Below are 15768 nucleotides of genomic sequence, written 5' to 3' on the forward strand. Positions count from 1 at the left end.
AAACGTTTTTCTAGTGCAAATGTAACTTATGAAAAAGAAAAAGGGTAAGCCACCAACTGAAAGAAAACATTTATTGAATCAAAGTCAATACTTTCCTTTTAATATCTACAAGCCAACACTGAACTGACTTTATTCAAGAATGAACACAATGTACAAAAAAAGTATGTCTGTTATAAAAATATGTCAAATTTTTTTTCTGGCTATTGAGCTGAAGACATTTTGACAAAGGCAAGATAGTTTAAGCAAGCAAATTTCAGCTGCAGTTACTGATGACAAAGTTAAAACCATTTTGTAATCATACTATATTTAAGACTCATTGATAAAGTGGCATTGGAAATGCTGACCCCTTAAAAAAAATAAAAAGAAATCACTGCATTGCCATGTGTTTATGCACCCCAGACAACTGAACATCCTGATCTTGTGTTGTCACGAATCAGTACCTTTATCGGTGAAGACTACCCAACCTAACTGGAACTATTCAAGCAGATAACTGACACCTGCCACTGGAATACAACTTAGGGAAGGCCAACTACCTCCATGGCCATTGCGTTTTGCCTACTGGTTGTGAACTGGGAGACGGGAGTAGGCAGGTTCGTACATGTTGAAAATCAATCTGATAGCTGTTGCAATGTGAAATCAGGGAAATGATAGGAAGAGAAGAAAGAATGATTTGTGACAGCATCTGTCTTTATAAACACGTGTATGTATAAAAATGAATCTGATTAAGCTCAGGTGTGCCTTATCCGTCAGGATGATTTTTTTCCCCACATTAAAACTCAATCAGGATTCAAACCATTGACTTGTTTCAAACCACCAACAAGGAGGGGGGAGAAAAAAAATAAAAGAAAAGGACCATTTACAGAGAAAAATCTGGAAACAGTGCAATAGTAAAATACAATTTTCACAACGTGTGAAAGAGAAACATGCTTTGGAACCTGAGCAAAAGGCTTTTTACTGACTTAGTAAAAAGTCACCCTGTATGCTGTTTTCACTGGCATCTGTTCTGCCAGATTAATATGTTGCTCTTAGCAACTTCCATGGCCCCGAAATATTTAGTACACAGAAACTGCCAACTACTTAGAGAGGTCTACTAAACTGCAGCTAATATTGCAGGCAGTTTGACATGCTGCTACTGGGAATGACCGTACAGCCTAAAATTAAGAAAAACTGTAAAAGGAAAAAGAAGCAGCCAAACATGATGCTTTTCTTTTTTTAAATAGACTAAAGCGCTTCCACAACACTTAAGATACGGTACTACACTGGTTTACAGTCTCGAGGTCAGCTCTTTCAAAATAAATATACTGAACATTTACAACAAATGCCTTATGAATGCAAGCTCTCTCTTTATTATTTCAAGACCAGTTGGATAAAAACTAAAATAAAGACATAACTCTGAAGCAGCTAAGTTACAAGTCCTCTTTCAGAGACAGGCATGACTTGGTGCCACAGCTAAATTTTCACCAGCAACAGTATCATCAGTCCGCAGCAAGCAATTTTTTTTTCTGGCACCGAACGGGCCACCATACAAAGCAACTTCACAAAGCATGCGGTCATCTACTCTGCTGATTTTGTAGGAAACAATCATTTGTGCTTGCAGGTCCCAGACCTTTCAAAAATGGATATGAACAATGAGAGATTAAAAATATTAATGGAAACCTCACTCGATTCTAAATTACTTGAGTGGAGGAAGAGATTTAAAGAATAAAGAGCAACTGAATGCTGTGCATTAGTATTTGTGAGAGGGATGAGGGAAGCTACGGTTGATGCTTTAATTTGCCTTAAATCCAAAAGTAAAAAAAGAAAAAAAAAAGAGGAAAAGAAAAAGCTAAAAACAATCCTAAACAGCTCTACGTCCATAGTGCTGGTAGAGGCCAATGTGTGCATGCCACTGAAAGGCACAGTAGGACCAATCTGAGAAATGGCATCATCAGAGCAGAACAGCAACTTTTCACTGGAGTAATCACAACGGGTGAACAACGAGCCATCACTTCTCTCTTGTCATGAACACAGAAAGCAGTCACCAAGGCAAAAGAGGGGACACAGGAAAGAAGATACAGGAACTCACATAAACCTGTAACACAGAAAACACATATTAAGCTGAGTTTTGAACACTGATACCAAACCTTCTACCCAGAAATGCATTTTCAAATCGTGCATCATAAGGACGCAGCTATTTATAGGGAACTAATTCTGACACGCAGCAGGACGTTCTTCCTTACTATTCTACCGGTGCCTAAAAAGCAAGAGCGCGATACTTACTGGAAAGGTTTCCCCAAGGTTATCCTGCCTTTGTATCTACAAGCTGCATCTGAACGTTTGCAGACATGCCGCCTCCATAGCCCCCCTTGGACTGCATTTGGTTCTGAATGGAGCTCACCTGGAGACACAAGGGAAAGGGCATCAGAGAAAACAAGCAAGGCAGCTGCAAGGGACCCATGCTCTCTTCTTGCCTGGGGTTTGGTGTTTGGCCTGGTTTGGTTTTCCAACACGCTCTATCCATTAACACTTGTGCATTACTTTTGCATGAGGACATCGGCGGAGTCGGCATGCTGGAAGCATCAGCCCTGCTGGCAGCCCAGCAGGGGAGAGGGAGGGACTGGTGCTGATGCAGAAGTTTTCCTCTCTCCCAAAGAAAACTGGCTGATTCAGGCTTTCACTGAGCTGCTTGATTACTCAAGAAAATTAAATGAGATCTCTTGCTGGCTTCCAGCTCCACTCCATCTGACAAGCTGTAATTTAGTCGGTTATATGGGAACCATTCTTTGCTAAGTATGATAAAGCAGTGAAGTTAACATCACCACCAAGTTAAAAATATAATAGACAATTTCAGAAGTATCTGGATAGTATCTGCACTGTATGGTTAATTTTGGAATATTTAAAACAAAAGGGCTTTGTAAACCAAAAAGGAGCCTTTGGGATGCAGAAGTTTGTTTGTTTTTTTAGTAGAATAAACTTTTTTCCTTAATTGATATTATCCCTTTAATCAGCAAGGCATTTATTTTTTAAAACATACTCAACCTATCAACATCTCTGGAAATAATTTATTTGAAGTTATTTCTAGGCTGACGCAAACAAATGCACCCCACCACCACCACCCACACCACTCTGCCTTTCATTGCTTTCTTCAATAAAAAGGAAGCAAATGCATAGTTTTCTTTTGTGCTTGTGCTGCATGAATCAAAATAATCATCTTCTAGTGCCTGCAGGAAGAGAACTCCAGAGTAAAAGGTTTGGCTTTTTTCTATTCACACCCAAGAGCATACAGAGCAAGTACACCACAAACATGAAGTAACATATGTATTTAAAGGTACAGCTTCTGAAACTGGACTTGCAGCAAGAAACCACTGTCTGCAAGGCCCTACTCAAAATTATTTCGGGTATGCTCTTTCATAGACACCTCAAAAATGGAGATATATCTCTGAGTAGTTTGCATGATACTTTCCTGTGGAGGTCTGTTTAGAAGAGTGTACTGAGTTTCGTCTTTGCAGACAGGAAAGCAGCCGCCTTCCCTGCCAGAAGTAAATCAGCACTGCTCTTTCCTGCCTGCTCTGTTTCAAACCAATGTGAAAAAAATCCTGTTTTAGGGCTTTTGCCTTTGACAGCACATTGCAGTGCGATGCAAAAGATCTGAGCCTTTTTATGTACTTACACAGCACAAGGTAAGGCCATCTGCTAGCTTGGTGCTTTGCTCAAGTACCATAGCTGTGGTAAAGCAAGGTGATGTTGAAATTTCTCTCCAGGGAGACCTGTTAAGAGCTGGTGCTCTGGTGGGTCTGACACCAGAGACCACAAAACCAGTAAGGAAAGGTGGAGGCAGACTGCAACCACCTTCACGGGGTAGGTTTGAAAACTTTCCTGTTTCTCCACGCTGATCATCACAGCATTTTCTGCTGGTCTTTGGGTAACAGGAGTTTGAGTGTAATCAGTCTATTTCAGAAAATAGTTAATCTGCGGGTAGATGTACTTAGAAGAATGACTTAAGGCCAACACTCGTATCACCTGAATGAACCCTAGCTCTAGCAAGGCAGGGCTAGAAAACCCCCCCACAGCCCCAGGGCATGTCTGGCTGCACAGCCGTGGCACTGCACTCGCCTCGCAGCCTGACGGCCTCCCCCACCGACAGCGTATCAACACGGGCGGCAAAACCAGACAGTAAGCTCTCACGGGTCCTTCCAAAGTCTCTCATACAGATGCTTGTGTTAGTGGGCAAGCAAGCATCAGTCTAAAATACTGAGGCTGTTGCACCTAAAGCAAAACAAACAAACCCTCCAGCAAAATTAAGCTCGACTACAGTAACAGTCCGGTGGCCATCTTGTACACGAAAAATTAACATAGGAGACATCCGGTGTCAAAAACAGTGACCACAAAGCAGGTCTAGATCTTGTGCTGACCAGGCAGCACTCCCGAAGCATCCTCCTTTTGAGGCAATCTAGACTACAAGCACAACAAAGTACAATTTTCCCTTCAAAGATATCACTGCCTTCTGACGATACATAACGGCAGCACTCTTTCCTGCGCTACGTCTCATTTAGCTACTCTAAGGATTCAAGAACTTTGGATGGGGAAAAGGGTCGCCCCAATTAAAGATCATACAATCTGTTGTGCTGCAGCTCTATCTCATTAATTTCTTCCTTTCCCTTTTTCCTCCCTGTTAGAATTAGAAACTAGCACAGATGGTCCTTGAGAAAGAAAACAAGAGAAAACCTAAGGCTGCAATACATGAAATCAAAGGAGAAACTGCAGAGTATGAAGCAGAAAAATAAAGCAAGAAGCTTCACCAGAGAATACAAAGGTAAGAAAAGGAGGAAGGTGCTGGGAAGGAGAAGGGAAGCGTGCACAGAGAGCTCCTACCGTTTAGTTTTACCTTTGACAAAGTAGCAAGGTTCTCCGCAGAGCAGGCAAACAAAAAGCACAATATTTCAGTGGTCTGAAAACTACTGTACCTGAGAGCATGAGGATGGATAAAGAGCAACGCTGATGAAAAAGCCACAGAGCAGACACTGAGTGGAGAACCCAACTTATATGGGGAAAAAGCTAGCGAAGTTCCAGGTGGTTCACCTAAGGTATTCAGAAGACGGAAGGCCTAAAGAGATTGACGAAGCAGTAAGTGTCCATACTATAAAGAAAGTTAAGCAACAGAAAAAACACATGGCGATAAGACTGATCTTGCACATTACAGTGTAAAGGATGTACAAGGAGACAGGATGAAGTATTACACAGTGATTTACCAAGAAGGAGGCAGGAAAACAGGCAACGTGAAGAAGATTTGTGCTTCTGAAGAAAGAGAGTTTGCAAAAAATAATCCTGATCTGGAATCAGAGAAATCACTCTGGTCATTGATGCAGCACATTAACCAGGTGTGAATGTTCAAAAATGAAAGAAAGTCCACACAGACAGACAACAGTGGTTATTTATTATTTGTAGATGAACTGAATTTTATGCAAAGCAAAGGTGAGGGCAAAGTGTGTGCGTGTCTGTGCGTGTCTGTGGCGGGAGAGCAAAGCTTCAGGCAACCACCACAACCTCCCATGAGGCAGCTCAGTGGTGAGAGCAAGAAAGGTTCTCACCGGAGGGATAGCAAACAGCTAAAAAAACAAAAACAAAAAAGCCACGCATTTTCTAATAAAGACCACCTCTCACTCACTTCATCATTTCAATTTATACAGTTTTAAATATTAATGTAATATACTGCATTAATAGATAATGAGCTTTAATTGAATTTTATCAAGCTGAAGCTGTGTTTGTCTATTTAACTTGTTTACAGATGCTTTAGTACAGATCACTTCCAATCCATTATGTTGCTTTAGGAAAAAGTAGTATTTTGTTCGCCGTGTCAGATTTCCAAGGTTTTGCTCTTTCCCAGTAGCTACTGAGTTACAAGAGTTTTTTCCTGATCTCAATAAGCTGTGAAATCAAATTATAGTTTCTAGGAAGCTACAAATGACCTCACTTGCCTACAGTACAACTGACTTTCTTTGCAGCTCTGCTCTTTGGTCTGCTACCTCTGACAGAACTCCATCTTCCCCTTTACCAAAATCCACCATCTCCAAAACATTTTTTCTCACTTTAAAGGGGATTATTAAGATCAAGCAGCGTTTTTGCCTCATTCTCTATATACCACCCTTTTCTTAGATCACTTATTAACAAAACAAATATGCCCTTAAAAACAGACTGACATTTCACAGAAAATATTAAGTAGTACAAAAGCAATCTATCCTCATAAACTCCCTTTCAATATCCTGTCTTAGCCTCTGTTTTTCACTTTCAAAGATATAGAAACATTCATAGTTCCTATCACCTACAGGAAGCCACAAAACCCTGCCCATGACATCAGCACTGCTTGCTCTGGAAATAATTTGCATCACAAATAGGGTTAAGAGAGTATAGAAAACCTCAACAAGGACAAACAAAAATATTTGTATGAACCATGAACTAAGAAAAGGTAGAGTTTTAAATAAACTACACCAAAAATGATTATAAACATTTAAGATAAGAAATCTAATCTGAATTATATTTTACAGAGATTTTTATTCTAAAATACTCTAATATATTTTGAAATATACTTTATTTTAGTTCATAAATGCTATCTGAAATTCTTTTTTTAATACTCTACACATAGCCTATACAGTTTATACAGCACGTACTACATATTGTCAATAAATACAGAAATTTATATGATACTCCGCAATCTTGAATGCAAGCAGTTAAGGTTTGGACTTAAGACACTGGCAGGTTGTTCTTACGCTTTACAGAAACGCTTATGAACTCAGCAGAGAATCACTCCTTCAACTAATTGCTCCAGCCACAGTATTCGTATAAAATGTTCCTGGATCCTGTCTAAGATGAAATATTTTTCATCTGCTCACACTTACCGAATTCATTCCGCTAAACAGGTCTCCTGATCCTACGTGAGCTGTGTGGACAAAGTTTGTAGGCTCTCCAATCATGCTTCGGTCAATCCGCCGTCGTCTTTTCTGAAAGGCAGGTAAAGAAACCATCTGAGTGAGGTTCATTTAAAAAGACAAAACCAATATGCATCATAAATATAAAAGTTAACTGTTAACACTAATATTTTGTACACCATAGAGTATTTTTGTAGAACTGAAAGGCAGAGTTCAAATTTTCTGGTGAACTGACACATTAGTAATACCACACTAGTTTTTATTTGGAGGATCAACAGCAGACCATTAGAGCTGCACCGAGATCACTCCTAATGTTTAGGCCAACCAAATATTCATAAATAGCCTTAGTACATCCCACCATGTATTAAACAATATCTGCAGTGTTTCATACAGTGACTTCTGTCACTGTTTGTATTTATATTTGTATTGTTCTGTCACTGTATTTGTATTTAAACATGATGTGATAAATCAAATTTGAGGGTTAATTATTTGAAACAAGAATCAAAGAGCACTAGTGGAGCATATGAAACTGCTAACTTACAGGATTTGTGTTGCCTTGCTATGGCACTAAGGGACCTTACGTCCCTATTTCTAGGGATGTTCTTCACTGATCTGCGGAACAATCCCTTGAATTTGACCAGATTTAGTCACAGCCATATTCCTCCTGGAGCCTGGATATGCAGATAACTTGCACTTTGCATGACTGCAAGCTGCAGGGGTGTAGGGTGATGTTAAGGCAGGATGCCAGATTACATCCTAAAGATGCTTCAACTCCTGTGCTGCGAGACATAATGCAAGAACAACTTAACCTCAGTCTCCCCTTTCCCAGGGTTGTGGCTTCAATTTGTATTAATGTAATGCAATAACAAGCAAATGAGAAATCAGAGGCAGCAAGGACTTCCTCTAATAAAAGCTGCCTTGGTGCTCTGCCTCCAGCTGAACGTTGCGTCTGAAGGAGTAAAATGGAAACCCCTCTGTCCTCATCTCCTAGGCCAGAGCCAGCGAGCTCAAGCAGAGGGATGCACACAGCCTGCAGCTGCCGCAGGCCAGCACCTTGCGTTGAAACGGCGAGAAGAGCCACAGAGCACAATAGGAGTATTTCAACTTAAGGGAGGTGAAACAAAATGCGGTGTAATAGTTAAGAAGCCACATGAGCTCAGTTAAAAGCTTCCCATTGTCCTCAAGTCTGCTGCATCTCATTTTTAGATATGTCCCCACTTTTAGCCTGCAATAAGATCTTAGGACCACCCAGACATGCCTTGTGAGCAGACTCGCTGCTGTTAAAACACAGCTACAGATGAATCTTTATGAATCAGAGCCCACAGCTATGAGGATGTATCATGGGCCTTAGCCAGCAAGCATAAAACACTTGGTCCTTTCCTGTACCTCTACCCTATTGCTAAAGCCAGTTCCAGGAGGCTTCAGTACCTTGCTGCATCAATATCTAACAGCCGAGGGGTGGGGTGGGAAAGGGGAAGGCAATGCCACTCACCTAGAGAACGCCAAACAAGATGACCTGTCCCATGCCAAACCTATTAGTGAATTCTCTTCAAGTTTGACAAGCTCGACCAAATAAAATAACCGTATAAAAACCATTTTCATGTAGTCTGAGGGCTTTCAAGGAGAAAGTGTTTATGGAAATTAATCTGGATGTCTCAAAACCAGAAAGCATTAATATTTTTCATAGAGAGATATCAATAGCTACAGCAGAATCTATTAGTGTGTTTCAATGCATTAACATTTCAATCTGGAAGTCAAACTCGCTTATATATATAGCAATCTTTAAGTTACACATGATACAAGTTAGTAAGCCATATGTGACTAACTTGAGGGGAGAGATCTTTATGCCTACACTGGGTGAGAACTGCTGATCTGAAGCGTTCATAGCGTCCCCACCTGTAATAATTACTTTAAATACATTTTCTATATTTACACAATATAATATTGTAAAATGCTGAGATAGTTTGTTCCACAGGGGCAAGAATCTCTAGAGAGTCCTGTGCCACAGGAACACAACTCCATCAAAACACTTTCATAATTGTTTCAATTTTGTAGTTTAATTTATATTGCATTTTTGAGAATAACAAAATCAGAGTCATTTGTGTAAATCTAAATAATAAAGCCCTGAACTGTTGTTTTTAATAGTTTTGAAATGCTGGTGTTTTGATTCAGACCAAAACCAGAGATAATCTCAAAGTCTGTCCCCTTCAAGAACTTAACCCTTTTTTTTGGGGCAACTCAACCTATTTTCCTTCTATGCTTGTTGCTAAGAACATCGGCATATCAGTAACAGCATTAAAGTGCTGGTTTTCATGAAAGCCTAGAAGTGATTATCCTCTAATCATCAGCTAGTGAACCAGTAATCACTAGTTAAAGGGAACTGCCATCAAACTGATTCTTCTCTTCAGCAAGTTTCTTTGCTGAGGCCATCAGCCAGCTACGCCCTGGCACATGCCCACTGATGCCTTGAAGCAACAGGACTAAATTTAATGCTCTGCTAAATCAAGACCCTAAAGCAGTTCATGCTAAAAGCAAATCAAGTGCTGCTGTCTTGCTGCAGGAGCACTTAGTTTGCATTTACATTACATTTTTAGCTTGGCTCAGGAGCATGCTTTTGAAGTGACTTTGCCTGTCCCTATTTACCATGCTTCGACTGGAATTGCAGGGTAACCTTGGAGTACATAAACTGAGTTTCTTTCAGATGAAGCTGAACCAGAGATGCTTGCCCATAGCTGACGCACTCCAGCTGCTAGTGGATATTGAGGCCACAGGACCAGACATGCCAGTCCAGTCTGAAGTAAACTCCAGAATGCACTTAACAGACATCTTGGCTCCTTAATATCAATTGTTTTGCTCTACAAAACTGCTCTTATTAAGATGTGCTGGTTCTTAGTGAAGATGGCCTCATCCAGCAAGCTAATAAGACTGACTAGGTTGGATGAATTGATATGGCAAGCACAGTAAAAAGTCACCTATTTTAGAAGGATATAACAGAGGAGAGAGGAGTCAGGGAGCATGCTTAGAAAAGCCTACAAAACTTTCAGATCACACCACAAACATCATCATTGCTAGGATTTAATTCTGAACTTATTATTTTCTGAGGTCCTGCACCTGTAAGAATACATGCACTACCATTATTCTATAAACAATAAGAACTGACACATGGATTGATTCTTCAATAAATTTAGTATATTTAATCTGAAAGGAGCACAGAAGTAGCATATTCATCTTTCACTTCAGAAGAAATAGCCCAATTATGCTCTTTTCCCCTTAATATATCATTTGTGCCTATTGTGTGCTTGTTCCTAATGCAGACAGTCATTAAGCTCCTAGAAGCACCCAAACTCTTGTAGCAGCAGAAATCAATTCCAGTTAGCCTTCATCTGTACCCCAACCTCCATTTGGAAGCATACCATAAATAATTAACCTTAGAATATAAATATCACTAATCAGTCCAATAATGAGATCCAACTGTGAAGGTTATCTACAAAACAACTTATCATGTATACGATGCAAGCAAAGGACTTAACATGCATACAACTGAAGGCTTGTTTTAAAGTAAGGGAGATATTTCTGGCAGAACACTTGAGTCCTAACTCAGATAACCTAACCACAATGAGCTGCTGATATCTTGTATCTGTGTTTCTTGTGGATGTTTTCTTGGGAGGGGAGAAAAAATAATAATAAAAAAATCACCTTACGATTAACTAACTTGTTAAATGTATGTTATCTTTCTTGTTATGAGATCCTGGAAGTGGAATATAAAAATATCATTTAATGGCTTTCCTCAGTTTGTTCTCTTCGCAAATTCTAAGGAATCTGAATTCCAAAGGACACACCAGGTCATCTTTACCCCACAAAAAGAAAAAGCCATCTGTGATCAGCAGTACAGGGGATGCAAGTTTGTGCGATAAAGGCTGGAGGGGAGTGGAAGCATTTTCAGGACCCGGCTCAGAAGCTGTGCTTTGCACACATATGGCAGCTGCCCTGAAACCGTATCACATTCCAGTTACCATAGTAATGCAGGGAAGAATTGATGTCTCTTCTATTCTTAAGCCATGAATGATCTTTTGCACTCACACAGGCTAGTGTCTCTCTTGAAGTTTAAGATCAGGATTCAGAAAACCAAGATTTGCATCGCCTGCAAGTGAATTTAACCCTGTAAGGTTTTGAAACTTTTGATAAGGTTTAAAAATATTAATCTAATTATACTCTGCCTACCAGTTAGCAAAATTACAAGCATTTTATTGAAAAACATCTTATAGTTTAAAAAGCTACTTACTATTAGAAACTCAAAACTGAAATCTGTCTCTTTAAACAAATAATTGCCACTGATAGTTCCAGACCAAAGCTTTTTTTTAAATTCCTTTTTTATTTTTGGTTTGCAGAGAAATGATCTTTTCTGACCATCTCAAAGTTTTGTACAGAAGTTGGGCTGCACTTCTCTAGCTCAAGCCTTTGCATAGTGGTGGTAACAGTGCTCAGTCACATTCATCTCTCTGCCTGCACATATATGGAAAAACAGTAAAGTTTTTGACATTTCTCCTTTGAAATTTCTCCAGGTCTCCAATATATCGCAGAAGATTCAAATGATGTCACTTAGATCCTAGCAGGCAAAAGGTTATTTTTCTGGAAGTTGTTAAAAGGAGAAATCAAAAGTCAAGTCAAATGCAGAGAAAAGCATACAAAGGTATCACCAGAAGTCACTGCAAGTAGTAACCTATGTACCCAGGGGATCAAAAGCAAAAAAAATCTCCAAGTCAAAACCTCTGGCATGATATATGTAACCTGTTCCTCCAGCTTTAACTCCACCAGTTAAGTTTTCTGGCAGAAAAGCATGTTCTGCTTAATCTACAGCAGATTTTTGGAAGATATCAGCGAGGTACACATCCTAAATCCCAGTCTGACTGCAACATAACTGATGCATACCACTTCAAAGGCTCTGCTCCCTCACTCCACGAGCCTATGGTAATCTTAATTGTAGAAGCCTCTCTCTCAGCTCGACAAAGGCCCTTGTCAGCTCGCAAAAGAAAGTGGTATTGCAGATGCAGATCAGGAACGTGATTTCTAAGCATAAAGTGATACATAGAAGAAACAGAAGAAATTCAAAGAGCATAAGTTATTCCCATATTGCAAACACATACAATTTCTGAAAACAATGCTTCTTTATTAAAATTCCTCCACCTGTCACTTTTTCCCTGTCACCTACTATTTCATCGTATCTCCACTTTACACACAAGAAAAGCTGTCAACTCTTTTCCTCTCAGAGCAATGCTCTACAGGTTCTCCTGGCTTTTGATATCTTAAGACTGCAGTAATTTCAAGTAAACTGTAAGAAACTAAGCAGAAGAACACCCACCAACTGAGTCTACGAAGGGAAAGAACGGACCACGTCTATGCTAGCGACTAATTTATGTCAGGAACAAACCGGAGCTGCACCTTGTATTAAAAATAACTTTTGACATTTGACTTGAATATCAAAGCATGTTATTTTTAAAGAACAATGGTCAAAACTAATGCAGATATAGTGGTTTTGCTCCTTTTTCATTTAGGAGAATATTTTTGATTCACATTCAAACAAAAACAGGACAAAGAAAACTTACTTGCCAACTGCTACCTTTGTAATATTTACCAAAACCTTACAACTGTGAGATTTTTTTATTGAGTATGCTACCATATATATATGGTTTGGGCACATATATATATATATAGTGCATCCAGGCATTCTTCCTTAATTTAATATTTCTCTCTGTTTGGAAAAAAGAATAGGGTATAGTAAACTAAATTGGAAAGAAAGTAACATGCTGATCTGAACTAGTCTGATCCAGCACACCACACAGACGGAAGCAAATCAATATGAAATGATCCATATATAAAATCATAAATACATACATTATGTACAATGATATATCTTCATTTTTTGACAGTTTTTTGCCTTTCTATCTAATTATCTGTAGAAGAGGAACCCTGGTCCATACTTGTCATCATTTCTGCTTACTCTGCAAGATTCTCTCTATTATTCTTTATGACAATCTGTTATTTTGGCTTCCCTGTTATTTCAATACAAAATTTGTAAGTTTGCCACAAAGGCATGCATGCAGAAAAGCTAAAGAGCAACATTTATTGAGGCATAATCCCTGTGCTTTACAATCTTCCTTTCTGAGTAAAAGGATGAGAAACATCTATTGTATTTTAACATCAAGCAGCCTTGATATTTCATCGGGAAAAAACCCTCACGCTTTGGCACCTAATCTGAAGCACAGTAAAAAGTCAGCTTCCCAGATTCATTTTCCAGTCTTCTATCAGTCTCTCCTTTAATCCCTGGTAAGCCTCTTTTTAAGAAGTTAATCAGTCCTCAAAAGGAACACAGACCATGGAAACCAAGGTATCCACACTATTATATCTGATTTGGGTATCCCAACGGCGTGAGGCTTCGGCAGGTCACACTCACCTGGCAGGACTGCTTCACGTCAGCCACGCTCACTAGGCTCAGGAGCTTAGCCGAGACAAAAAGTAGGTTTTTCCCTTTCCTTAAATGATTACTCTCATAAAACAGGCTTATCATCACTCTTGGCAAGAGGGTAGCTCAAGAACATAATTCCTCTCAAAGCCTGGTTCAAGACTTCATAAATTTACTTGCTAACTCCCTCCTGGGAAACTATTCCCAGTGAACAGAGGCGAGCGATCCAGCTGGACGCTGTAACGGGCTCCTTCACAGAACTAGTGTCTGTGGTCAGGGAACAATCACGTACGTTTATTACCTCCAGAAAAAGTTTACTCTTTACAAACCAGGAGGATGCCTGTGAAGTCATGAACACTAGAAAGTTGCACAGCTTTTGAAATAGTCTCCAAAACAGGAGGGTCGGTTTTTCAGACTGCTCCGCTGCTCCCCTCTCAGTCAGTATAATGACATCCTTTAATACAGTAAGAAGCAATTTACTCCCCACTATAGCTCTTTGCAAGCCTGGCTTTTAAACAACAGCAGGGTATTTTGAACATAATGAATCCTAATAAATTGGATCCTTAACCACATGTTCTAATCCTTTGCCACACTATGATTTAGAAATATAATGCATCTTCCACATTAAAAAGAAAAAATCCAAATTACAAACTCTCCTCAAAAAATATCCTATTGACAACTGCTACGACTGCCACTCTCCTGGGAGGCGAGACAAACGCAAGCAAAGGATATGCTCCTGTTCACTTTTGCAGCTGTCTAGTGCATTGGCTTTCAGGGTGAGGAGCTACTCTGCTCATGAACCCCATAGCACGGGCTTATCAGAACAGTGATAGGCAAGTATGCCATTTGCTAAGCTCTTTTTTGAAATAGGAACTATCAGATTTAAGTGGAGGCTCTGAGCTATTGTGTTTTTTGACCTTCCCTCACAAACAGCCCTCAAATGGCTAAACTTTCTGGTTTTGAGGATTCCTGTTGTCGATCCTTGCAGGGTTAGGTTACGCTCACCCAGTGCAAAAACAAGCTGTTCTAATCTGTTAATTTACTCTCTGGGATCCTCCACACCAATCAAGATACGTATTTCATAGCTTCTCCCTGAAGATAACATGATCTATTAAAGCTTTCAATGATACACATCCCTGTTGAACCAGAGCTGTTTGCTACTAGCTTTGTATTCAAGACCTCAGCTGAAACTTCAAAAGCAGTGCTAGCCAAAGATAAGTCTGAGTAAGACGTGAAACTAAGGAAAGGATTTAATCAAAGACAAGATAGTCAGTCATTTCAAGATGGAGAATCTGTACTGTTAGAAGAGAAACCAGAAGTGAAAAAACACCCTTGATTTTCTCTTCCTTCTTTGATCTTTCCTACCCTTCTTACCTGTTCTTGAGAGAAAACACTAACAGCAAAAGCAAAGGAGTTCCCATGCAGGGCCACCCAACTGATCCTACACACATTAATTCACAGGAAGAGTGAGGTACTCGCCTGGAATAGGAAGTATCAGATCACCCCATAAAAGTGGCTTTGAGTCCTCCCACATACCTGCTGTTCTGCTGCCAAAAAAATCTCTGACATGCTCAGGGTGGCCGTTTCCACCAACGTAACGCATGCTGCGCAGCCCGACCCATCCTCACAGCATCGCACTCAGCAGTGAGGCGTGGGCTCTACCTCTGCAGAGGAGCCCTGGTCTGAACGGTGTGACGGGTGCCCACTGCTGCTCCATCAAAACCAGCTGAAATGGCCTCGGAGCACCTTCCGCCGAGCCCCACAGAGAGGCTGTGGGACCAGGGGTCCCTTGTATTCGTCTTTTGTGCATTGTGCCTTTAGGATGCATGTCTCCATGCTTTTCTCCCTAAAAAGGGATCCTAGAAATGTGTTTTTATTTATACATATATATCTAATATATAAAACATAAATATATAAACAAAGTGTGTGTGTGTGTATATGTGTATATATATATATACATATATATATATATATATATATATACATATATATATATATATATATATATATATATACACACACACACACACACACACACACACACACACACATAAATAAGAGACACCATCCACTATCACGTTACAATTCCAACCAGGCAGTAGCATATATTCAGAGTTTTAATATATAACTTCCAACTTTTCAAACACCAAGTATTTCTACAGGAAAAGTGATGCTAACTATATGGAATTGCAAGGGACCCCTTTCTCTCCCCAAAGCATCGAGAATGAAGAACTAGCATTTTCTGGTTCAAACGCTTATCAAGAGGTCTAATACAGAAGCAGCGCATAAAGCAGCACAATTAAGATAATATACAAGAAAAAATGCCATCCACTCCCTCCAAATCACCGTATTTCAGTGATAAGCTTATTCCAAAACAGTAATGGGTGGGGGTTAAAGTCCAACACA

At 39.7% G+C, this 15768-nt stretch overlaps 1 protein-coding gene across 4 annotated transcripts in view; it reads right to left on the reverse strand.

Annotated features, from left to right (window-relative positions):
• Nucleotides 1-57: 57 nt before the first annotated feature.
• LOC135323460 (CDC42 small effector protein 2) overlaps nt 58-15768 on the reverse strand; it is a 116392-nt gene continuing 100681 nt past the window's right edge. For all 4 annotated transcript variants that reach the window (XM_064500655.1, XM_064500652.1, XM_064500653.1 and 1 more), the window contains 3 exons: nt 6873-6974; nt 2260-2377; nt 58-2071 (listed from right to left, as the gene is read on the reverse strand). In XM_064500655.1, the coding sequence (XP_064356725.1) occupies nt 2279-2377; nt 6873-6974 (201 nt within the window). In that variant the 3' untranslated portion in view covers nt 58-2071; nt 2260-2278. The remainder of the gene's footprint in view (nt 2072-2259; nt 2378-6872; nt 6975-15768) is intronic.

Source organism: Dromaius novaehollandiae, chromosome W (genome assembly GCF_036370855.1).
Source record: "Dromaius novaehollandiae isolate bDroNov1 chromosome W, bDroNov1.hap1, whole genome shotgun sequence".
In the NCBI taxonomy this organism is placed as follows: Eukaryota; Metazoa; Chordata; class Aves; order Casuariiformes; family Dromaiidae; genus Dromaius; species Dromaius novaehollandiae.